This window comes from Tigriopus californicus, chromosome 9 (assembly GCF_007210705.1).
Source record: "Tigriopus californicus strain San Diego chromosome 9, Tcal_SD_v2.1, whole genome shotgun sequence".
In the NCBI taxonomy this organism is placed as follows: Eukaryota; Metazoa; Arthropoda; class Copepoda; order Harpacticoida; family Harpacticidae; genus Tigriopus; species Tigriopus californicus.
In genome coordinates, this window is record NC_081448.1 from 4,515,736 (window position 1) to 4,542,912 (window position 27,177).

The 27,177-nt window shown below is 39.5% G+C and overlaps 1 protein-coding gene across 2 annotated transcripts in view; it reads right to left on the reverse strand.

The window, feature by feature from the left end:
• Positions 1 to 388: 388 nt before the first annotated feature.
• Positions 389 to 27,177, reverse strand: part of LOC131887078 (uncharacterized) — a 54,644-nt gene continuing 27,855 nt past the window's right edge. Inside the window, exons 1-3 of one of the 2 annotated variants that reach the window (XM_059235572.1) lie at positions 7,572 to 7,655; positions 3,315 to 3,390; positions 389 to 854 (exon numbers count right to left, since the gene is read on the reverse strand). In XM_059235572.1, the coding sequence (XP_059091555.1) occupies positions 644 to 854; positions 3,315 to 3,390; positions 7,572 to 7,650 (366 nt within the window). In that variant the 5' untranslated portion in view covers positions 7,651 to 7,655 and the 3' untranslated portion in view covers positions 389 to 643. Of the gene's footprint in view, positions 855 to 3,314; positions 3,391 to 7,571; positions 7,656 to 27,177 lie in introns of those variants that run through there. The other variant, XM_059235574.1, reaches the window with a different exon arrangement.

Here is a 27,177-nt window from a genome sequence, read left to right on the forward strand (position 1 = left end):
AGAAGGCGTACGATGAGCATTCAAGAACCTTATTCACATTAAAGATTGGAACACAAGTTCGCATTCAAGATCCGCAAACAGGTCGTTGGGAAAAAGTTGGGGAAATTTTGCGGGTTCGAAATAATGAAAAGTTTTACGTTGTTCTATGTGAGGGGAAAGAATATCTCCGTAACAGATGTTTCCTGAAACCTGTTTATGCTTTTAGTGATGATGGTTATACAGAACAGGAAAACGCGATTGGTTAAGGAACCCAAGACAACATAAAGCCTCAAGTCCGTAGTAGCAAACGAGTTCGAAATTCCACAGATCGATTTTGTTTTGTCAAATAATCTGAATCAACAAGATCTTTGACTCCCAAGGGGGGAATTGTATAATATATACGCTATGTGGTTACGAGGTCACACTGTGATGATGGGACTTGTTTTGGGAGAAGAGGAATAAACATTCGAGTTGAAATCTTCTTGCGTATCAGACAAGGCTGACTAATTAAATTGAAGATATGCTTTATTTTCCCCGTTCTTTCCAGTGTCATATTTCAGCATAATCCGCAACTCTTCGAGCATATCACATGCTCGGAGTATGTTCCGTCATGTTGACAATTTTAGTTGGTGGCATGGGTTCCACAATCTTTTGACTTGACCTCTTAGGAAACGGTTTTTTTGTCAGTGTCACAAAGATGACATGATTTAACGCAAAATTTTTTTAGGGTCTCAAAAGTGTCACAAACATCACGAGCCGCGATTGCTTCACAATGGGAATACTGGTCCTCGCACACATTTCCACAAGCAATGGGACACTTCTCCTTCACAGTGTCCATTTGGCATCCATCATACATCGACAAAAAGGCGCAATTTCTACAAGTAATGATAACTTATTAAGTTATTAAGATTCCTTTTAAGATAATAGTCTTATTCATTTTTTGTAACAATAATGCTCTTTGTTTCCCCCTGAGGGTTCTGAAATAAACCTTTTTCAAAACAAACTTGCAGATATTTAGTATATCCTGAAATTTAAGATCGGGTTCAGATTCGAATGCAATCCGAATTTTCCATTCCTCAATCCGAATGGGAACAAAAAGCTCAATCCGACCACATCCGAATTCGAAAATTATTGGTCAATCAAAAGGCGAGTAGTGAAGTCGTCCTTGGTCAATCCAATCCGAATCCGATCCGAAAAGTTGAATCTGATGCACAGCTCTCATGGAGTTTTTTTAAATAGATTTTCTTATGGCTACTGGGATTGGAAGCAGTTCAAGACGAGAAATTTATTCATTTTACTGAACTTATTTGTTTATATTATTTGATCAACCAACAAATTAGAGTTGGCTAATCAGGCTAACTCTTGAATGTAAGGTAAAACTGTGCTTGTTGTTGCTAGGCCTTGGATACTGCAAGTGGTCTATAGATACTATTATCTATTCAATCAGTCATCAAACAGTATAAATATCAATATTTGAGGAACATTTTGGATTTCACCCAATGCTGTATCAATATGATTTTTAAGAGAACACACTTGCAAACTTCTTAACAATGGATCCATGGTAGCTAAGTGGTCTCATGTATCCGATAGGGGCGTGACATGGTTTCCTAGAGGGCGTGGATACGAATCCCGCTTTCGGAAAAAGTACATGATCCTTCTCCTCTTTTAGAATCAACATCGGCCTTTCTAAACACCGGCGGCCATTTTTGACCACCACCTTCCAGCAATTACCGCCATTTTTTGCCACTTTTGGCAGAGAGTGGCAGAAATTCGATCTATCTCGATTTTTCCCACCGCTGAGGACTACACCTAAATCCTTCATGGATGAGACCTGCTGAATGCCCTTACCTTCATCATCTAATAGGGGAGTGTCTAAGCGCGTCGACCCAAAGGCCATTGAGCGGAATTTCAATTTCAAGAGTAGAGTAATTTCAAGAGTAATTTGGTCTAGGACTTATACCAGACAACCGGAATTCTGACCATTCCTACCAACTACCAATTTTGCATCAGCTTAGGTAGAGATACTGCCTTTTCTACTACCAAGCTTCTGAAGCGGAGCAATGAAGATGATGAAAAAGAGCGGACCCAAAATGGAACCCTGAGTACCCCCCCGATTTGACATCGTGTATGTCAATAAGAGATCCCTCAACCTTAACAATTTGCTTCCTATCATGAATGAAGCTTCTTATCCAATTGAGAACCTTTCCTTGGATCCCAATCTCATGAAGTCTATTCAACAAAAGGCCATGATCTACTTTATCAAAGGCCTTGACAAAGTCGAGATAAACTACATCAACTGATTCGTGGCTTGATAAGACCTCAATAACCTACTCTATATATTCAATCAGTTGGGTAACCGTGCTAAAATGTGCTTGGAACCCATGCTGGCTAGGAGGAAGGACTTCATTAACTTCAAGAAATTCATCAAGTTTGGACTTCATGATATTCTCAAACACCCTCGCAATATTCGAAGTGAGAGAAATCGGCCTATAGTTACTGGGGAGCGAATGTCACACCATCAGGGACAGGAGAGCTCGAGGGTCTCAGGTCCCTGATGGCCTCTAATGCATCTTGATCTGTGACTACAAGATCATCGAAACGCTCAACTTGACAAGCCTTGCCAATCTGAAAAAACTCATCAATGCAGCAATGGGCTGTTGCTCCTAAACTCTTTGGAGTTAAAAACACCCTAGAGAACTGATCTCCAAGCATGTTAGCCATAACCTCTACATTGGCTATGGCTTCCCCATCAACCTCAAAAGGCCCAACAGGTTGTTTTATCTCTCTCTTAGAGTTTACATCTTAGAGTTTACAATAAGGGAAAAATCGATTTATTCAATATTCTTTGCGTGTAGTTTATAAAAGTGAGGATTGAAGAAAGTCGACAAGGTCAAGACACCTGGAATGCGTCGGCTACTAAGACTGTATATGTAGGTTCGCTATTTCATGCCGTAGAGTTTGAGCTAGGGCTTGCCCGAGCTTCTCAAACGCAAAAGAAATTGCGTTCAAGCAAGGCAAGAGCAGTTTATTTAGTAATCTACCATTGCTCTTCAAATTTACATTTTAAATAATGATATCACAGAATAGCCAACCTTATTCTCAAACGTTTACTTATTTGTCAACACAAATAATAACTATAAGGAAGCCAAACAATGATTGATGCCCTAAGATAAAAAAACAAAAAAAGCAAATCGGGATGAATTGACCAATAAGGTGACAAAACAAATTCATGATGGAAACTTTCGAGCTCTGCTCATGAATCATGATTCATTTATACTAAACATGTGAAATCCCTTTCACCTTTTCCTCTTCTCATAATCTCCAATCAGACGTACCGGTGATCCTTGCTCGTTGTTCTGTCGGTTTCCATGGACGTGGTAATGGGTCCCACGTTTGTCGGAGTTCCATAACCTGGGAAAATGTACAAAACATTGATCTTTTTATTTCAGGAGGGGAACTCGGTCCGGTCTTGGTCCAAGGTCACAAGAGAGAGTTGTATAGGGAACTATTTTCTTCTGTGGAAATGATAACGCAAAATATTGTTGGATAAGATATCAAAGTGGCTAATGATGGTCATGGTAGTTAGACTTTTAGAAAAAGGTGCTTCTTGACGAAAATAGATGCTAAAATTGAAGAATAGTCCAACATAAGGCATGATACCTTTTCAAATTCGATCTGGTTCGGTTGACTGAAAAGCAACACCTGACTTGACATCCTGTATGTCACTAAGAGATTCCTCACCCTTAACAATTTGCTTCCTAAGTTCAAATTTGTTCAATTTCTTGAAGTTAATGGAGTCCTTCCTCCTCAATGACCCGAAGGTCATTTCATTCATTCCGTTTGGCGCCATATTACTCTTAGTAACCCAAGAATATATTATTTCTAAGTCCTTTGCAAGGCTAGTGGAATCTTGGCCATACCTACCAGAAACTAACTTTGTATCGTCAGCATAAGAAGAGTGACTGACAGTAATACTAAGCTTTTGAAGCGGGCGACGAATATTATACAAAGGAGGGGCCCTAAGATGGAGCCCTGGGGAACACATGACTTGACATCGTGTACGTCACTAAGAGATCCCTCAACCTTAACAATTTCTTATCCAATTGAGAACCTTTCATTGGATCACAATGTCATGAAGTCTATTCAACAAAAGGCCATAATCTACTTTATCAAAGGCCTTGGCAAAATCAAGATCGACAACATCAACTGACTCATGCCTTTCCAGTCCCTCAATGACCTGCTCTAAATGCTCAATCAGTTGGGTAACCGTGCTAAAATGTGCTCGGAACCCGTGCTGGCTAGAAGGAAGGACTTCATTGACCTCAAGAAATTCATCAAGTTTGGACTTCATGATCTTCTCAAGCACCTTCGCAATATTCGAAGCGAGAGAAATTGGCCTACAGTTACTGGGGGGGGACTTATCTCCCCCTTTAAAAATTGGAACAACATGAGCTAATTTTAGTGGCGATGGAAACTTGCCCTGATCCAAGATGCAACGCATCAAGTACGAGAAAACAGGAGCAAGAACCAGTGAGCATCTAATCAGAAACTGAGATGTCACGCCATCAGGGCCAGGAGAACTTGAAAACTTTAAGTCCTTGATGGCCTCTAATGCATCTTCATCTGTGACTACAAGATCATCTAAACGCTCAACTTGACTGACCTTGTCAATCTCAATAGACTCAACTTCAGAGTAATGTGCTGTTGCTTCTGAACTCAGCGGGGTTGAAAACACACTGGAGAACTGATCTCCAAGCATATTAGCCATAGTCTCTACATTGCTAATGGCTTCCCCATCAACCTCAAAAGGCCCAACAGAGTGTTTCATTTTTCTCTTAGAGTTCGCATAGGAGAAAAAAGCCTTCGGATTTGACCTAACCTCCTGAACCACCTTACTCTCAGTTTGTAACTGGTCATATTCGATGGACGCCTTAATCTTACCCTGAACTATGTCCATTTTTTTTGGAGACTACCCACATTTAATGGATCCGAAGTGCTCTTCAGTCTTTTTGCCAGTTTACAACTTTTTTTGAACGAAGTCTTCCTACATTTTGAAATTTTTGTCCATGTACCACTTTTCGGTACACATTCAGAGATTGCTGAACTAGAGCAAACTTCCTTAAAAACTGGAACTAATTTATCAATGGCTGAGTCTATGGACGATTCCTGTTTCAGAATTGAAACCAGGTCCAGTTCTTCAAGTCTTTCTATAATCAATGGCCAATGTTCATCTTTGGATTTGAGCTTAGTCAGACCGACCTTTTTGACCGGTATTACTCTAAAGCATGACGGCTTTTGAATAATGGTCGACCCTATTTCAAGAACATGATGATCTGTCAGATTACTAGGTGTCACAAGGACATACTGGATCAGATCAGTTTGATTAGCATATCCTGTTGAAAGTGGGTAAAGCTTTTCAAATGTGTGGTTGGATATATCGCACGTTTAAGTCCAGAGATAGCATCACGATGCTAAGTCTGTACAAGTCGATTGTTCAGCAACATATTGAATATGCTTCACCCATTTGGGCTGCAATGAGTTCAGCAGGTTTGCAAAAGGTCGAACAAGTCCAAGGATGCTTTACTGGGAACAATGAGGGTATGAAAGAGCTCTCGTATTGGGACAGATTAAAAAAGTTGGGACTGTAGGTGTTCAGAGAAGGTACGACAGATATCTAGTACTGTACGTCTTCAAAAGCATCCATTAGCTTTGTGCAACCCAGGATTTAGGGTAAATTGTAGCGACCGTAGAGGCTTTATGAGCGTTTTGAGAGCACCTTCAAGCCCTCGAGAATCCAGGCTAGTTCGAATAATGAAGTCCACTTATGATGACCAAAGAAGTCATCAAAAACTGTGCTATTTTTACCAGCCTCGTGGTAATACCGCTCGCTGATACTATAGCATGAGATAACTAAACTTTTTCCGCCATGCTATGCCAAGACTCTAGGTACTTAGAATTTTTGAACATCATCTTTTAACAAAATGATTTGACAATATACCTGATGAAAATCGTTGCTAAAGTCTTTGCTCAAAGTTAAGAGCTTGTATTTGGTCATCAGTTGTCTTTTGTGAGTTAGGGACAACTCTGAGGTGGAAAGAGCTCAGTCTTTAGTGGACTCCAAGTCCCAAACAAAATAACCCTTTCAAAAGGACCCGGAATCCCGCTCAAATAGCCCAGAATCCTGTTCTTGGCCAGATAATTGTTCATTGCGAAACAATCAAAGCCGTATTGGATCTGATCTTTTGTATTTGAAAGTCGTCAAGATATTCATTCTTTATATTGTGAACAATAGATGAAGAACATTTAGTTTGGTCATCCATCATTTTGAAACTGTTATCAGCAAACTCTTGAAAGTAAGAAAAATTACAAAAACGCCAGGCAGTTATTCCCATTATTCGACTTGAGTTACTATTTAGTCTACATTCAACATAAAAGTCAAATAAATTGATAATAAGTTCTATGTGTGGATTAGAACCTAAATTGTATATCTATGGATTTTTAGTTTTTTGCTCGAGATCCGTGCTTTAGAGTTTCTTGTGGTGGAATTTTGTTATTACAGATGTGCTGCTGACTATTTGCTGCAAGATTGACTTACAACTATAGCTGTAAAATAAAGTCGAACAGCTTTTTTAACACGTTTTCCGACTATTTAGGGTCCAATCAACATTTTCCAGCATTTTTGCCGTTTTCACACATTTCTTCCATTTTATCATTTTTCTATTTTCGTTCGAACGTTCCTGCTTCCTTCAACGCTACAAGAGTAGAAAAGAAACGAAACGCAAAAAAGTAATAATAATGGCAGACGTAGAGATCACGTTGTAATGTTTCAAACCAGGGTGATCGTGAGCTAGGGCATACTCCATGGCTAGGGAGTTGTCCGAACAAAGCTCAAATCTGAACGGAGTAGAATTGTAGTTATGGGTTGAACAAAACGCTTTGTAAAGGCACTTAGCCATGTCTTTTCTGATATGTATTGAAGCTTTCTCTCCAAGACCACTTGAACCTGATATTGATGGAAAGCTTCACATAAGCATTAATAAATTCCAAGTAATTTGCTAGTAATTTCTTCAGGTTGACCAGATTGAGGGGAAGACCGTTTGATTTTGGAAGTTTTAGGAAAGCGTTTTCAAGTTAACTACCTTTTCGGTCCCACTAATTTGCCAAATTTAATCGACTATTTTTTACGTCTCTACTTATAAAGCTCTGATCCTTCACCCAAAATATAAAGATGAGTAACTGTACGATAACAGTAGCCAAAAGATGCATTGAAACTAATTGAAACTATTCTACAACTGACGAAAAAGGTAATCCCAAAAGCGGTCTCCAAGTAGCCACTTTTGAGGGCTTATCGGCCTGCAAATGGCTGTTTGGTTGGTCGATTGTGGCCTCCAACTTCTGAAAGGCCGGCAAACCTGCCCCTAGGAATTATTTGATTCTTCAGCCAGATATGACAGTACGTAAGTGAAAACAAAATTGTTAAAAATTGCAAAACTGTACCCTCGAACCCAGTGTGAGCCCCCAATAACCAAAGAAGTCATCAAAAACTGTGCTGTTGATATAGTTTGTCACAGAACAGAAACAACTTTACTTACCTTCAATGACAATAAACGTAAGCAGGATGAAGAGAGGCGACAAAGCAAGTAAACTGTTCATGATGAATTGGAGCGTCATTTAAGGCGTGCTCATATATATACATATCAGATCCTTAGAATGATGATGTGTAACCCTCATAACTCTATGTGCAGGGTTGTCCATATATTATGCTGCCGCAGTCAAATTTTCCAAAATTTGCTGATTTCTTGGTTGAATGCGTGAAAGGCAAAATCCAAGACCAACATTTTCCACCCTGATAAAGTCACAAGTACGACCAATCAATGCAAAAACGGTCTGAAATGAAAATGAAATAAAGTTTTACATATTGCGGTTAACGAACATGATTAAGAAAATTATTATGCATATTTAATAAAGGCCCAAGCCCACGTAAGTCTTGAGCTTTAATTTTGAAAACCTCAAGAAAATCTTCAAATACACATGAGGAGGATAGTGAGGTTACTATTGCCTTAAACACTTCATTGAATAGTGTATAATCCAGAAGGGGAGAGATTCCAACTACCCCAAGCTTAGGTATGTGCCATGTTGTGATTTAATGTCTTATTGCTAGACAAAGCAAAGGGGCCCAAGAAAACTCTTGGACGTGCATTCTAAAATATGGAACAACAATCATATCACTTTCAAATGTAATTGTTTGCAATTGCTTCCAACATATAATTGAACTACGTTTTGATTCCTTTTAGAACACCTCTTTTTAGTATTTCAGGTATTCGACAATGAATTTGGTCCGAATTAGCCAAACACATTCTAATATTGAAATGCAAGAACAAAGCGCAAGCTGTTTCAACTCTTTGATAAGCAGTCTCTGATTATTTCTCTTTAAATATACTTTAGCCTGGAAACGGTCACAAGAATGATTTTTTTTAATTAAGAAAACATTTATTCGACAACCCTATACAAATCCGCTCCGTGAGCGCAAAGTCAAATGCATCTGAGTATATTTTCAAAATTAGACTAACATTTGAAAAGGAGGGAGAAAAGGGTCATGAAATCAGAAAAATGACAATGCAAACAAAGAGCATGCAAGTGGATGGGTCAATTATTAAAAAGGAATAGAAGTTTGACAATCCCAACTCTGGCAGTCCCACGTCTCGGTGAAGGTGGAAATGAGCCTTTGCTGGTGCCCAAGGTCAGGCAGACTCATGATCACCCATCGTCAACGTTGGCCAGCGTAACAACCTTAAGTCTTTTATTACAAAGAGGGTCATCATGAGACATGGCAAAAAATGCGTTATTCATTTTCGCCTTAAAACACGCTTGCTCGCATATGTTGCATATTTCCTGTTTTCATGCATGTTTTGCGTTTCCATACATATTTTGGGTTTTTGGCGTAAGTAAATCTGGTTTTGATCAAGTGTTTGCTACGTAAGATATCTTTAAAATCGATGGCATACTCCCTAGATAGGGTACTCAGAGCAAAGGGGTCCAGTTCAAGTACGCTCTCAATGATCAATTTATTGCCGAGGTCCAGAGGATCATGGTGAAATTTGGTAGGTGCTTGTCTGTCAATTTTTAACGGTTTTTTTCTTCATTTTGAATCACTGATTTTGGTTTTATGCATACAAAAGTGTACATTTTGGCTTTACATGCATATTTTGACCTAGTTATATGCATATTTTAAAGTCTAAAGGAGTTGTTTTTGCATATTTTGGCCGGAGCTAAGGTCAGAGGGGATGACCCTCGCCCGGCCAGCGAAGCCAGCCATCACATCATCCGTATAGAATTCCGATAGGCTGGGTCATGTCCGTATCAATTTGGTTTTCCATCTGTGGGTGTGGTTAGCGTCAAAACGTTTCCTCGAGAATGGTCGGGGAGGAGAATCAAACCCGGGACCTCTCTCATGTGAGTAAACTGCGTTAACCGCTACGCCACGTCTCCCCCTCTATCCTTTTGATCCTTTCCACAACAGAAAAAAACGACTGGATGGTCGTATTTGATGCAGATTGCTAGTCCAGGCCCACCCATACAACCAGATGACACGTGGCGGCAAGAGTGATGAGGATCGGCTTTGTCCAATGGCATGATCTGCTTCCCACTCAGCTACAGACTCCCAGTGATCAGTTGCGTGAATGTCCTGACCATGAGCTTTATCCGCTGGGTCACGGAGAAATTCTCGGACCAGAATATCCTAGTAATAGACGTGCCCAATGCAGCAAAGGGGCCCTGATTTTCCTCAGCAAGAACATTGACTTCTGGGACATGTCAATGTATTCCTCTAGTCTAATGATGTCAATCCTCTTTACCTTGCTTCCTGGTTGAAGGGAAGTCTTGGAACCTTCACCACGTCAAGGCTGACACCTCAAAGAGTTGGGCTAAGAAGCTAACTCTGCAACTTTCCAACGTGTTGACCACAACGGGTATGATGGCCATTTTGGAGCGAAACGAATCAAAGCAGTACGAAACTGTATGATTCCAATAGTGGCTTAATCCATCTTGATCTGATCATAGTTATAGAGAAAAATTAGCAATGTGTTTCCAATGCTTTCAGACAGGGTATTGGAATTTATTAATTCTTTAGCACTTTTAGATTTCTTGCGGGAAGTTTTTTTAAACTCAGCTATTATCAGAAATTTCTTTATGATTTCAAACTTTCAAACCACGTTTGACTGGTTTCATTGAAATTTGTTTAGCTATTGCAGTCCTGTGAGAGAGCCATCTTGTACGGGTTTAAGAATTACTTTCCACAGCATGATTTGCTCCCACGACATCTTGTGAGGATATTTTTGTCTCATTGCACTGCCCGTTAAACTGCTCGGCTGCCCCAGATTTTCGCATTTGGGTCACAACCAACAAACTTGTCATCATAGAGGATAATTTTAAGGTAAATTGAGTTTATTGCAAAGCGTGTCTGCATCTGACATTTTTTGTGCCATTTCACTCCGCTTTTGTGCAGTTTATTTCCTCCGCCTTATGGTTTTTACTCTTTAATATGCAATATCTTTGTCTTCTGGATCCAAGCAAGAATTGCACAGTTTCTTATTTTAGACCCTTTTAAAACAAGAACAAATGTTACATGGAGTATCGTCATTCAGATTGTATGTGAAGATTAGCAGTGTCTTGGAGTAACAATATTGTATTGTTTGATATTGAGAGGTTCCATTCCCACACAAGTGATGGCATTCGAGTCGTATTGGATAAAAATGAGAGAATATATTTTGATTCAGAACAAGATCATTTCATATAACCGATGTCGGTAAAATGTTTGAATTATAAAGAGTGTTCTTGAACCTTCTTATGGTTGGTTGTTCAGGACTTGATAGTGGCAGTCGGGGGAGTATAGCTTCAATCACAATCCACTTGAAAGAAGCTGAAAAAGTAGAATGCGAGAATAAATATTTCTAGGTAAAAGACGTTTGAATGACTAGGCTTGTTAGGGTATCATATTGGTAGAGCAACCGCTTTCCAATTTGAGAATCCTGGTGCGATCCCAGGCTAGCCAAGTCCAAGCTTTTTTGCGTTATTTAAACTACAGCATGGGATGTTGCTTGAACACCTGAAATGGGCGAACCTGCGGTCATTCCCGAGGGTGAGGTAATAATTAATGTTGGTTGTGAAAACGAAGCGGAAACATCCCTCAATTGGGACACCCATCATTCAGATGACAGCACGAGCGAGAGAGCTGCCTCTGACTTCGTTAAGAAACAAGCCAAAGCGATTGAACGACTTGAATGAAAGTTACGAAAGCCTAAACAGAAGTGATGAAAGACAGGCTTTAAAAATGTGCATTCTATCTGATTAAAGAGAATGAAGGTCCAAGTGGGTACGTACGGTTATTCAGTTATTGTTTGCAAAAAAAGACAAAGTTGGTCATTCTTAAATTTAGCAGGGATGTAGAATTCTAATGGGAACAACCAAAGAAACAAAATTTCAAAGGGATTCAACCAAACCAAAATGAACAAATAACTTCAAAAAAGCGAATGATATGGAACAAAGAAGAAAGAGAAGCCAAAGATAGAGTCGAAATTTAGGAGCGTTTATGGGGAATTCTAATAAATCATGGTTTTAAACTGATTTAGGTCGGAGCTATGTTAAGTGCTTCTCTGCATGTAGTGAAACAGCATTGAGTTTCTTGAAAGATGTTGTCGTCTAAATGGGAAATATCTTCACAAAGAATTTGATGAAATTGTGTCTGAATTTCATCTACATTGTGCATAACAGTTGTACCTATCAAAATGATACAAGAACTGCTAGATCTGACCGAAACCTGATTTCAAAAGAGCAGGTTTTTTTGTATTCTTTCTCTTGTCATCACTGAAGGCTATGCTAATCAATCATATGTGTGAATCCATTTTTGAAAATGTTAGAAGATTCGTTATCATCAGCCACACTCTCTGAGAAATTCTTATTAATGACGGAAGGTCGCCATTCAAACTGACCCAAGCTATTTAATTAACCTACTTGCTCGACTCGGGCCAACGTTCTTGATCTATTCATTTTCCATCCAGGGTGAGTTGTAATCCCACATTGTATTAACCTTACATATTACTTATTATGGATTTCAATAAATGTGGATTTTGGCGAATTGATCACCAAAGTGTTCCGGGGATTCTTTCCTCCCCCACTTTTAAATGGAGAGGTATCAGAGACGTGACCAAAGGAATAAGAGCTTTCATGAAAATCATTTTTTCCTCTCAGGTTTTAGTCTCATTTTTTTCATTTAGAAGAAAACCAGAGGTGGGGACAACAAAAAAATACGATTAACTAATCTCGTAGTAAAACAACAGCTAGATGTATTGCATTGCTTACCCTTTCAAATTACAAGACAAGTAGGTGTGCAAATTTCCCCCAACGGTTCAGTCAATGGATACTGAACAGTGGAGGGAGTGAAATAAGAGTAAAGAATATCTTGTTTTCAAACTCTTGGACTCCCTGAAAATAAGGCTTGGCTATAGCCAAAAGAAGAAGTCCAATGTTTTTATTGACGAGTCAAAAAGTTGACACGGCTCATTTGTCCTGATTTGCTCATTCATTAGTAGAGACAGGAAAAACATTTTGTTTTGGTGTTGAGTGCAAATTCCAGACTCACTGCCGACAAAATGATAAAAGGGAAGCATAGCTGGTTTGCCATTCAAGTCGTGTTGGTTTTGCAAGACAGAGCTGGTTTCGAAAAGCGAGGAAATATTTTGAAACAAAACTTTTTTTTTTTAATTACAAACAAATAAGCAAACGAGAGAATAACCAATTGAGTCCATCAGTGGTGTAAAATGTTTAGAGAGATGCGAGCAAAAGAATATTCACCATGGAAGCTTTGTGCAAAATAAACATTAAGGCTCTTATATTGTCCAAAGAACTCGCTTTTCATTGCAACTATTGGCTCCTCTGTCAGTGTAGGTATAACGTTCGACGTCTAGATTGGGGCCAAAAGACGTCGACACTTTTAACACTTGTTGATCGTATCTCCGTTGGCAGCTGTTTAGTTCCTGGTAACTTGAGAGGCTTACGCCTAGTTCACACCTTTTCAGTCTTATTTTTTATTAGGATCCTCATTGTGTAAAATATCCTTGTTAATTTTCCCCATAGAAATCATTCCAATATTGATTTTCCTTTGTTGAAACTACACGCTTTTTTACTGTATTTTTTTCTTTTCGATCTTTTACTCGTTATTGAGGAGGTAATCTTTAGGGCTGATGGAATAATGGTTAGAAGACTCCCTTGGAGCATGGACATTGTACAACGCATCGAAGGAAATAAATGGGGTAATTTTGGACTCGGAACATACCCATGGGAATTGAACGAGTTCATACCAAGAGCAGCAATGACACAAATCTTTGATATACATCACAAGTGCCATCATACAAGACATTTTCCCTTTAGTTCTTATTCACAGACTTCTCAAACATCTGCAAGGAATGAAATTTCCAATACTATAGGGGCCTTTTTTCCAATGTCACACAACTCAAGCGAAATGCGGGAGAGGCATGATAAATTGCTAAATAAACAGCTCGCGACCATAGGCCTGTTTTTCAAGGCACTAATCTCGGAGGTAGCGATGATATTGATCAAATTAGCCATTACAGCCATCTTTCAGTAGAAAATGGATTTAATAAAGAAAAGTTGATCAACAAAACTGGCATTTCATCAGAGTAGGGGATTTGTCAGAGAAAAGTCACTCCAACCAAGCCACTTGAGACTATGCTTTGAACTCATTTTGGTAGTTGGGCAGCAGGGTGTCGGGCTGATCGACTTCTCGTACGTTATTTTTTTTGTTCTTGTGAACTAATTCAGAATCATGACTATCCCAACTGATGATGATAAATGCCAGACATTTTGGTAACTGAACCTACAAAAATGTAAGCTTGCAACCAGCAATATTGAGGTAGAAATATCTAACTTTAAATGCCCTAATCTGCCAATCTTGCTTTTACAAGAGGCCTTCACGTTTAACAAAAAAAAGAAGTTAGCAAACCCTAACTACATGACGTACATTTCAGAAACCAATCACCGAGCACTAATTGGTGCCAAAAAAGATATTTTGCCAGAAGATTTTGGACTTTTCAAGTCCAGACCTGGCGACCTGCTACATTAAACAGAAACCATCAGATAGAGGCATCATTATTGGGTCATCTTACGTGGATATCTAGGATAAAGAGGTGATAAATGAACATGAAGCAAAGTTGACGGCCTATGGAGAAGCCTGCCGCTAATAATCGGCTTATACTCCAATGCCAACTCTGAGCACTGGGGCTGTGACTGTGACAATGCCAGGAGTGAAAAAGTTGAAAACCTGATTGCATTATATTGTATGGATAAGTGGTGAGCCGAGGTGGTTCTTTCTTAAGATCCGTATACGTAGGAATATGGTCGGGTTGGTTAGAAATCGTTCCAAGGATAAAATTAATCTGCAGATTCCGTCGCTTGTGCGCTCACGTTACAAAATGAGTCCATTGCTTCAAAAGGTCGAAAAAACATTGTTAACGCCATTCGAACAAAAAACAAATTCTGTGTAAAGTTAAATTAAAAATTGGAAAACATAAATCAAAAAGCACTGCCTGCTTTCCTGAAACAATCCCTCCATAGGAACTTTTTAAAGGTCTTCTTTATTTTGCGACAAAGAATGGTTTTTGTTGTCTTCATTTGGTTATTCTTAATTGCAAAACTATTTTCCGTTATGAACAAAGCTTTTTTGGTAATTGGAGATATTGAATTGACTTTTCAAAACAGGTCAAATAAGTACACTGGTGTCCTGAAATATGCGTTATTGGGATTTCATCGTATTTTTAGTCTTTAATTCTTTCAACTTTAACATATTAAGAATGAATCTAATAACGGAGTTACGCCTCTTAGGTTGATTCCAGTGATTTTGATTAATACCCATGAACCCACATCAACCTTAAGCTTTGGAGTCGATGGAGGCCTCTCAAAGCGTGGTTTAGTCGAAAGAAATGGATCGAAGTTTTGTGAACTCGTTCGATCCAGCAGTAACCAATAGGTTGTTTATTTGCGCCCAACTACTAAGGACAATGTCAAAGACAAACGCGTTTAAAGACCACGCATCACGGGAAAAGCCCATGACTGTCCCGCCAAGTTAATTTGTCATGGCTTATTGTTTGTTTCCTTGACTTCTGTAAAGGATTCGCACAAATTATCGCATACGATTATTTTTTCCCAAAAAAAAAGGGAAAAGGGCCCAATTTTCCTTTTTTTTCTGGTCGACTGTGTACACTCCGTTGCTGGGAAAAAAAATGCGAGCTGAATCTACCGTCCGTTTCAGATTACGAGGTTGTCTCCAACATTTCACACCCATTGGAGCGACGAAATTTGAGACTATTCAAAAGCCGTTTAAAGAGGATGTGGTCAAATACTTGGAACTGTCTTACGTCAAACGTTATTATCAATAGTATCATCCAGCAGAGAAAGAAGAAATCCTGCCAGCAAGCCAGTTTAACAACGGGGGATGGTATATTCTCTGGCAAGACGAGCTAATTTGCAACGGTAAGAATGAAGGTGCCGGAAAGCGGGAAAATTCTAAGTTGCGATTTTTAATCCCAGATACGACCACCGAGATTCTGAGGTGGCAAACGTTTCGAAATGCTTGACCGACCCGGTCATTCCGTGCTTCAATTTATGGTGATGCTTTCAACAGGAGTTCTTTCGGGAAGGATTGGGGTCCAAGGTCGTCGGAAACCAAAGACAAATTCGTTCTTGTGTGTTTATGCCAGCAATTATATGCTGGAGCTTCAAGGCACATCCAACTACCATCGCACATCGACGTAAACACACAAACAACGTGCTCGCCAAGTACACGTTGACTGAAGTCTCTGGTGTTTGGTATGGTCGTGTTTATCAAAAGAGTATATTTAAGCTTTAGGAGATTAAGCGGGTTTACTTTTCAATTATGCCATAACAGGTCAAGAAGTAAGCATTCAAGAAACCGTTGCCCAGTGTTCTCCAGTCGGACAGTGGAATGCGAATATATATATATATTTGTAGCATGATAAACAGTCAGGGGAAGTAACCCTTTTTAAAGTTTTACCCCTCGAGAAACAAAACCTCGAAAAATTTTGATCAAAATTTGGAAAAGATAATGCATTGGAAAGCCGCTGTAGGAAAAGATAGCAGGAGCGTGTGGACAACAGTATCTGGATTGCTCAAAAGAGGATTCGAGCGAGTCAATAACTATGATGTTTAAGAGAATTCGCGACGCTTATTCCCGACCACACTATTCAATCAAGATGTCAATCGCCTACGAGTACCTGAGGAGTTCTGTCTTTAAAAGTTTCTATTGGAAATTTCAGCATCCTTGTCTTGTTTAGTAAATTAATGAGTGTGTTCATTGAGATGGAGTAGAATATTAATCATGATCGATTTTGTTTCATAGCGCCCACGAAATGAAGGCAAGCAATTTTGCAATGCCTTGTCGAGAATGAAATACAGAGGTATTTTCTGTTATTCTCCAAGTGCTAAAAAAGTCAGCTCCGATCCCCTGCGCCAACAGTCAAGACAGCTTTTGAGTGACCCAACTCACACTTTTTATAAATTCATGGAGAAATGTAAATTAAAACCCAGACGTTTATTGGTCTCCATGTCACTGGCACCTTGAAAAAAGCGTGGACGCGACAAATTAAGAACTCGGAGATGTTGAAAGAGGTGAAAAGATTAAGATTTTTCACCCAATTGAGGATGAATTTATGGAAGCTTTTGAGTGATTCAATAGAAATAGGTATGAACTCCTCCCTCTTTGCAATTTCATGTTTTAATTGCTTGAGCTACAAAGTCCAATGAATTAAACACTTGTTTTACCCAAAATTTTGTGTTGTTTTTCAAAATGTTGAATACTTTCAGGAGACTTATGACAAAAGCTGCACAAAAGCGTGGAAGTACTTGCTATTGAATTATGGTCCGATGGGTTCTAAAGGCTCCCTTACGGTCATGGGGACTGTCTGTTCACCCTCGGAATAATTCCAACACAATCTCCAATATGCGAGAGTTATCCATGGGAAGATCAAGCGGGTTTTGAAACCCAATTTTTTCCATTCTTCGATTCTGTGTTGGGTCTCAAGGAAATTGATCAAAATCTTCTTGGCGAAAAGGAAATGGATTTTCGGAAGGATAAGGAACATTGGAGTTGTCCTAGGGCCAGCGAGACACTACAGTGCTTGTCATCCCATTTCATGCGAAGGATACTCGGCCGAGGTTCATGGGCACCTATCATCCGGTTGGTCAAACAAATGGGGATGGAAAGATCGCTCGTCACCAGATTAGAGCTCAATAAATTTTGGGTTGCCCTCACGGGGAGTTGCCTCGTCGTATGCGCGTAATTGTCCAGAACCTAAAATTTGCGCTCATCTATACACTTGCCAATGTCAGCAATATGCCTATGCGTAAGTGGAACTTCCGGCTAGCAATCCGGTTTGGCCCTGCTAAAGAATCTTTGATAGGCTCTTAACAATAACAGTGATGGGCATCGTGACCCAAAACATTTATTTAATTAATTGCATTCAAATGAAAATCGTAAAAGTAAGGTAGGTCAATTGCCAGTTATTGGTTAGTATAGCATAAACTGTTTACACGGACGAATTTTCGCCTTCATGTCGGGGTAGAAGAAAGAACGTTTGTGAGAAAGCTAGGTTGATAGTTGAATATTTACTATGAACAGTAAACAACCCACCTTTGCTAACGTCTTTTGCTATCCAAGACGAGTTGAAATGATAGAGTTAATTTTCTATTATGGCTCTCATTTTCTTTGCTGTGGGCATTCCCCATCATCACTCTTTATGCTTAATTTGTCAGAAGCCTTGAACCTGCCCATTTCATGGTTGTTTGCCTTATTTGTTTGTCGGGAAACTTGTGCATATTTGGCTTGCCTCAAGGTCATCCCTTCTGGAATTGGAAAAAGCAATTATGTGAACTTAAGCTCCAAACCGCAAGAGGTGGTTGATGGGATGGGATGCGTTCCAAGTCCCAGTTGTGGTGAAACGGAGAAGCTTCCCAAAGAGTACGAGGACTTCCTAGCACGGATGCAAACATCTAAAAAGATTCATGAACTCGCCAGAAAATAGTTTGGCAAGCAAGAAAGCTATCGCCAGCCAATTGAAATTGTCCTCTGAGAACATAACAACTCATGTATCTCTCATATACCCATGAATCCTGAGTCATTCCCCAAAATCAATAGGAAAGCAACCCCATAGTCCCCAGTTCCGTTCCTTTTTCCCCCATCCGTGAAGCTTTCGTCCTAATTCTCTCAAATTTTTTAATACGCTCCTTATAAAATGAAACCGAAATCCCCAGCATTTACTCAGGGTAGGATTAGCGAAAGTTGAAAACTATAAAAGAACGCGGCAGTCTGACTTACCCTTGACAAACAGTTTATAAATATTTAAATGGATTCATCAAACTGCAGCAAGGAGCTTAAGAAAGAAAACAAGAACAAGAAAATCATGACTGAACATGTTCCAGTTCTGCTCTATTCTCGTGTTAATCTTTCCTACTTTACACCATTGACTGTGAGATGTGGCCAACCATGGATTTCTAGAAGACGTGGATGCCCGCACGGTAAAAAGAGGGTGAACCATAAGGAGAAAGGGATAGCCTCTACATACCCTTGACAGAGCGCTCTAAACACAATTTTCAGTACTTCTTTCTTCATTGAAAGTACTAAAACATAATGGCTATACGTTTTTAAGTTAAACAGCCAATTTCATCTTTAATTCATAATTAGTAGTTCTTTTTCACACCTAGGTGGAGGATTTTAATTCCAGTATGGCTAGCTTAACACCCCCTCCCTCATTTATAAGATGACAAATGCAAGACATTAGTTGATCAACACTTATTAGACACTGCAAAAGTGACAGACAATGCCTCATGTATCATTTAGCCAATCTCATCTTCACCTTTCTTCCCAAAAAATAAGCAAATGGATCGAAAATAAGCCTCTGAATATCCAGATGAAGTCCCATTCAATAAGAAACATCAAATATCTAAGAATTGAATCGAAAGAAGCAGGATGATAAACTACAAAAATAGGTTCATAAGAAGATGATGAACCTTTTAATATCTAACCAAAATTATCTGGCGGGTGTGTTCTACGTTCTGCATACCCAAAAATACCAAATAGTTAGGACTGGGAAGGTTTTATGTAATCGTACCATTTTATGAAAAATGAGATTTAAGAGCATTTAAACAAAATGAAAAAGCTTCAATCTGGCTCCTTCTGTTTGATGACAGTTTTTAAATTGCTGCGAAATTTCTCACTAATGCAACATGCAATACCACAAATGGGCATTTGGTTAATTGTCTCAAGGGCTTCCTGGATAAAATCTAAAAAATCATCAACAAAAGTCTGAACAGAACGATGTCCCAAAGTTGCACTAGTCCAAATAAACATCAGTGTGGAGCAGTAGGGGTGAAATTGAAAGACCGTGTATCAGTCCAAGGACGGCTCTACCCTGGACACAAAGTCACCCTAAAAATCAACAGTTGCGAGACATTGAAAGGGCTAAATTTGAAGCCCACCGTGCTCTGGTCCTATGAATCTGAAGTGAAATCCGCTTATAAATCATTGTTGTGACTACTTCTCCATGACACGCCCTTGGGTTGACCTCACTACATTTTGTCAAACCCATTTCCAGAAGTTGGCCACCTTGACCCGTCCCTCACAACTGGATTAGGGCCATTGAAAATACCAAATCCAATACCTCTGATTGTCTGTTCTATGTTTGGAAACATCGTATCCAAAATTCATATACGTAGGACTCAAAACTGAAGAAAAAGGCATGAATGATCCTTTCATTGGCAACAAAGTGTCCCAAAATGTGACCCAAACAGCCTTACTTTTTGCAGCCCAGAGACCGCCCATCCTTGTTTCCCAGGAACTTGGCCATCCAAAGACCAAGGCCTGTCATCAGGACTTGTGATTGCAACAACCTAGGACCTTGATATGGATTCAATAAAACTAAAAAAAGAGTTTTAACAAGTCTGAACAAGTTTGAGATTATGACATGATTGGCATGCAGCGAGCATTTGTGAGTGAGTGTCTCTGAGCCATAGAAACTTCAATATAGATCGATCAAGGGCGCTGTGATTGCATGTGTTTCGTCTCAGCTGTCGCTGGTGGGAAAAATGTTTCATTCGTAGTCAAGCTACTGAGACAACTATTGTGCAATTTTGAATCGTTGACGGCTCGTCCAAATTCAGAGTAGAAACCCTAATAAGACTCCTTGTCAATCAATTGCTCTCCGTCTAGCACGCTTCATAAAACGGGTTTGAGTAAGTTGCTCCAACCACATTTTTAAGAACGAAATTTTGAAGAGGTACAATTGGGGCTCAAGTTAAAGTTGTCATCCATGTGGTCGAAAACACTTAACTGAAAACGCAACGAACAAGCCTGGGTTCAGGCTGACCTCCCAGAGTCTCGGAAGTCTCGAATTACTTGTTTTTTGTATAGGCGCAATCATGTTGCCCACATTCAAGTACATTGTTGGGAGATTGAAACGAAAATTCCGAAAAGCCTCACCGTTGCGTATTGCAATTTCAGATACATTTTGTTACACTTTCGAGATTTTCGAGATGCGTTGCTAAACAAGGGCAATCACTAGAGTACATTATTTGCCTCTACTAATGTTCAAATCGTTTTTTTTTACATGTTACGTGTATTAATGCCCTAAAAAGCCATGTTTTTATTATTCTACCAACTCTTTCTAGCCTACATATTTGGAAGATTCAAAAAGAAATTAGAATAAAGAGAATAACAAAACGTTTTCATGATAATAATTCAACTTGCCTGAAGCAAGATTTAACGAAATATCTTTGTCCCATTTCCACCAGCGTCAGCTGACCTGAAAACATGCTCATGCGGTACAGCTCCTGTCGAACTAAGCATTCTAGTTATGGTTTTCTATGCTCTGAGCTTGCAATTGTGAATCTGTGTAATAGAAGAGTAAGTGACAACACTTTTGAAGGAAATACACAATTGACATTCTATGTGATAACTACAGGGCTAGTCAGAGAACGACACTCACGAGATTCTGAGATTTATTTGGCTCCCTTGCGGCTGGCTGGTGTGGCGATGGGGATCGATCGGCTTTGAACACAATTAGTTACGTGATTCTCAAAATCAAGTTCCGAATTCAGGGAGCCAGTGAGTTGATGCCTCGTTCGTCTGCTTTGGCTGAAACTGAGTAACGCAAGAGAAGTTGATCAGTCCAACACCCTCCTGCCCAACTACCAAAATGTGTTCAAAGCAAAGTCTCAAGTGGCTTGGTTGGAGTGACTTTCTCTGGCAAGCCCTCTAGTGATAACTGATGTGACTGACAAGCCAAGTTTTGTTTGCTCTCAGATCACTGACCAAGATTTCACCATTCCACCATTTCATTTGCCATACAGGGTGTAAAGAAAATCAAGGGCCACATGTTCAAATGGGAGTATTTTATCAAGCTTTTTGTCAGATTTCCCAAACTTATTTACCAATATGTCAGCCTTTCATCTTCAAACACATTCGAACCCGATATGCCATACCAGCTATCAAATTGGTTAAAGTGTCCTCCCTTATACTATTCCAAGCCGTTTCCACGTTTGAATTAGGCCTTTACGATTGCTGGCAGCTGTCAGAGCATCAAGCTCCCCCTGGACGATGGCCTAAAGGTTCTCAATGGGATTAAGATCGGGGGAGTTCCCAGGCCATTGGTCCTTCCTCCAGAATGAGCTGATGTTGTCTTCAAGCCACATTTTGCGTGATTTCGCGTGTGAGCTGAGAGCTCCATCTTGCTGAAAAATCGCCGATGACATGTCTAGCAACATTCTTCTTTGAAAAACAGGGCCATTTACTCGATCTCTTTTAATCGTTGGAAGAAGAGACTTTTCTAAGATCTCTTCGACATAGTATTTGGCTGTTACATTTGCTTTTGGAGCAACTATGTGTAAGTCTCAGAGAGCCCGGTAGCTCATGGCTCCCCAAACCGAGATTTTTGTTGGAAACTTGACAGAGACTTTGTCCTCAACAATTTTTCGAGCCCAAACACGATCGTTTTGGCGATTAGGGGGGTGAAACAGTTCGTAGGGACTCTCTTCGGAGAAAATCACTTGACGCCATTGTGTGGTGCCCCATTTTTTTCTCTCCTGGCACCATTTGATCCTGGCCTTAATTTGTTTTGGCTTCAATTTTGTATAATTGAGGCTTGAATGGTTGCAATCCAAGGGTCAGCTTCATGTATTTATCAATAGTAGTGTGACTCACTGGATGACCAACTTGGGCAAGCCGTTTGGCCAATTTCCTGGTTGATTGACCTCGTTTTGTACCAGACTTAGCAGTGACGATTTTCGCCACTCGAGAGATCCCCGATTTTCGACCTTGCCAAGGTTTGTTCTGGAGAGACTCATGGGCCTCGCTTTTTTTCAACCCATTTTCGGAGTGATCAAGGATGGACTCCAAAGGTTGCAGCGACCTCTCTCTGGCCTTTTCCAGCCTCCAAGAAGCCAACGGCCTTCGCCCTTACCTCCAAACTGTGCTCGCGAGGCATTTTCTGACATCGGATTTTGAAAGAGTTTTTTGACGTTTGTTCAGATTTTGAATGTCGAAATAAGATGTGACCAGATAAATTTTCATCGAGCCCGCCAAAAACTTGACTTTTGCTCGGTTCTCTTAAGGTCACATATTTCCAAAACAATTTGCTTTTAATCAACTTACCACTGAATAAACAAGAAAACGCAACAAAAGTCAAAGCGGCCCTTAATTTCTTTACACCCTGTAAGTCCCCACATTGTCAACGGCATTCATGACACCCGGAGAGAGCATTAAGAGTTTCTACAAATGTTGTAAAGAACACTGGGAATTTCAACTCTATCCCCAGACGGCCATCAGCAACCTGTTTCCAACTTGAGACCCCAACTAGTGGACCCATTCTCCTATTTTCTTTTAACTAAAGTGAAGTGTTGTAGTTAGCCTTGGGATCCCATTCCATATTTTGAGCCTAAACTATAAAGTTGTTGGCCTGCGTGGTGACCTGGCCTATAAACACATCAATCATATGTTCTTCAAAAAAGTGGAAGAAATGAAGAAAACCAAAATGATCAGTTTACTCTTGATACATATTGAATTCATATGAATGATGGGTTTGGACTTCGTGTTGTTGGTCTTTAATTATGAAATGCATTTGAAAAAGCCCATTGAGTTCCCTCTTTTTCAAAGTATCATATTTATTTCTGTCAACACAATTTTGTGTTAATTCTTTCAAGTTTGCCATCCTTCAGAATAAATAAGTTGCAAGAGCTTTGCAACAAAAAAAAATACCATACACTTTTATCTCATTGTTCAAAAAGACTATTACTTATTTAACTTATAGAAACTTTATATGACGACACTTTATAGATTATATCTTTCATGGCTGAAAGCTTTGGCTTCAAGTCATCACCATGAATGTCTTGATGGTAAAAAAGGAGGGAATAAAGCGTTAGAAACAATGCAGCACATTGGCCATTTAAGAAGAATTCTGGGTATTTTATGAACTAAACACCCAGTTTGACGACAAAATATGACAACGTGAGGAAAATAAAATTCGTGTTCAATGTTATTGGAATGATCCCATAAAGTAGGTTCCGGGTCTCTCTTTGTATTCTTCCTGTTTTCTTCCAATACCGGTTCCCCATCATTTTATGCCACCTCAGCATTCTTCTTTCATCCATTGTTCCGTTCACATCTGATCATCCGAATTAAAGTTACTTATCAAGATTCCTGCATACAATCTTTCCGTTATTGATCTGAATATCGAGGTTTTGACAAAACTCACGCTTTTTAACCTACAGAAGAACTAGTACATATTGCCCTTTCATTGTCTGCCCCAGGCCACTGTCCATCTCCATGCCTGGAGAACTCCTTGGTCCACTAGGAGAGCACCACCAAGAGACAGGCTTCCGATCCCTTAACCAACTTGGGCCAGAATCCTCCCTTATTGAGGCTTGGAAATCAATAAACTCTCCCAATATCCCCTAGACAAAATTCTCCTTTCCCGAAAAGTTACACTAAACCAAAGGACTACAAGAAGCTCAACAAGGCAAGACATAACAAAACAACAAAATTTGACACCAAGATCGCAGAATAGACCACACGGCTGTGGAACTCTCTTCACCAAGATATACGGGTGCAACAAATTGGCCAATTCAAATCTTCCATGGAAAAAATAGTCAAGAAACCACCTTTTTAATCCGCGATTCCACAGACAACACCACATACCAAAATAATTCCCTTTATCCTTGGAACGATTTCTAACCAACCCGACCATATTCCTACGTATACGGATCTTAAGAAAGAACCACCTCGGCTCACCACTTATCCATACAATATAATGCAATCAGGTTTTCAACTTTTTCACTCCTGGCATTGTCACAGTCACAGCCCCAGTGCTCAGAGTTGGCATTGGAGTATAAGCCGATTATTAGCGGCAGGCTTCTCCATAGGCCGTCAACTTTGCTTCATGTTCATTTATCACCTCTTTATCCTAGATATCCACGTAAGATGACCCAATAACGATGCCTCTATCTGATGGTTTCTGTTTTAATGTAGCAGGTCGCCAGGTCTGGACTTGAAAAGTCCAAAATCTTCTTGCCAAAATATCTTTTTGGCACCAATTAGTGCTCGGTGATTGGTTTCTGAAATGTACGTCATGTAGTTAGGGTTTGCTAACTTCTTTTTTTTGTTAAACGTGAAGGCCTCTTGTTAAAAGCAAGATTGGCAGATTAGGGCATTTAAAGTTAGATATTTCTACCTCAATATTGCTGGTTGCAAGCTTACATTTTTGTAGGTTCAGTTACCAAAATGTCTGGCATTTATCATCATCAGTTGGGATAGTCATGATACTGAATTAGTTCACAAGAACAAAAAAAATAACGTACGAGAAGTCGATCAGCCCGACACACCCTGCTGCCCAACTACCAAAATGAGTTCAAAGCATAGTCTCAAGTGGCTTGGTTGGAGTGACTTTTCTCTGACAAATCCCCTACTCTGATGAAATGCCATTTTGTTGATCAACTTTTCTTTATTAAATCCATTTTCTACTGAAAGATGGCTGTAATGGCTAATTTGATCAATATCATCGCTACCTCCGAGATTAGTGCCTTGAAAAACAGGCCTATGGTCGCGAGCTGTTTATTTAGCAATTTATCATGCCTCTCCCGCATTTCGCTTGAGTTGTGTGACATTGGAAAAAAAGGCCCCTATAGTATTGGAAATTTCATTCCTTGCAGATGTTTGAGAAGTCTGTGAATAAGAACTAAAGGAAAATGTCTTGTATGATGGCACTTGTGATGTATATCAAAGATTTGTGTCATTGCTGCTCTTGGTATGAACTCGTTCAAATTCCCATGGGTATGTTCCGAGTCCAAAATTACCCCATTTATTTCCTTCGATGCGTTGTACAATGTCCATGCTCCAAGGGAAGTCTTCTAACCATTATTCCATCAGCCCTAAAGATTACCTCCTCAATAACGAGTAAAATCAAAGAAAAAAATACAGTAAAAAAGCGTGTAGTTTCAACAAAGGAAAATCAATATTGGAATGATTTCTATGGGGAAAATTAACAAGGATATTTACACAATGAGGATCCTAAATAAAATAAGATTGAAAAGGTGTGAACTAGGCGTAAGCCTCTCAAGTTACTAGGAACTAAACAGCTGCCAACGGAGATACGATCAACAAGTGTTAAAAGTGTCGACGTCTTTTGGCCCCAATCTAGACGTCGAACGTTTATACCTACACTGACAGAGGAGCCAATAGTTGCAATGAAAAGCGAGTTCTTTGGACAATATAAGAGCCTTAATGTTTATTTTGCACAAAGCTTCCATGGTGAATATTCTTTCGCTCGCATCTCTCTAACCATTTTACACCACTGATGGACTCAATTGGTCAGTCTCTCGTTTGCTTATTGTTGTTTGATTAAAAAAAAAAGTTTGTTTCAAAATATTTCCTCGCTTTTCGAAACCAGCTCTGTCTTGCAAAACCAACACGACTTGAATGGCAAACCAGCTATGCTTCCCTTTTATCATTTTCGGCAGTGAGTCTGGAATTTGCACTCAACACCAAAACAAAATGTTTTTCCTGTCTCTACTAATGAATGAGCAAATCAGGACAAATGAGCCGTGTCAACTTTTTGACTCGTCAATAAAAGCATTGGACTTCTTCTATAGCCAAGCCTTATTTTCAGGGAGTCCAAGAGTTTGAAAACAAAGATATTCTTTACTCTTATTTCACTCCCTCCACTGTTCAGTATCCATTGACTGAACCGTTGGGGAAATTTGCACACCTACTTGTCTTGTAATTTGAAAGGGTAAGCAATGCAATACATCTAGCGGTTGTTTTACTATTAGTTAATCATATTCTTTTGTTGTCACCACCTCTGGTTTCCTTCTAAATGAAAAACAATGAGACTAAAACCTGAGAGGAAAAAAATGATTTTCATGAAAGCTCTTATTCTCTTTGGTCACGTCTCTGATACCTCTCCATTTAAAAGTGGGGGAGGAAAGAATCCCCGGAACACTTTGGTGATCAATTCGCCAAAATCCACATTTTATTGAAATCCATGATAAGTAATATGTAAGATTAATACAATGTGGGGTTACAACTCACCCTGGATGGAAAATGAATAGATCAAGAACGTTGGCCCGAGTCGAGCAAGTAGGTTAATTAAATAGCTTGGGTCAGTTTGAATGGCGACCTTCCGTCATTAATAAGAATTTCTCAGAGAGTGTGGCTGATGATAACGAATCTTCGAACATTTTCAAAAATGGATTCACACATATGATTGATTAGCATAGCCTTCAGTGATGACAAGAGAAAGAATACAAAAAAACCTGCTCTTTTGAAATCAGGTTTCGGTCAGATCTAGCAGTTCTTGTATCATTTTGGTACAACTGTATGCACAATGTAGATGAAATTCAGACACAATTTCATCAAATTCTTTGTGAAGATATTTCCCATTTAGACGACAACATCTTTCAACAAACATCTTGCAAACAATAACTGAACAACCGTATGTACCCACTTGGACCTTCATTCTCTTTAATCAGATAGAATGCACATTTTAAAGCCTTTTCTTTCATCACTTCTGTTTAGGCTTTCGTAACTTTCATTCAAGTTCGTTTCAAATCTTCTTCTTCTTTTTT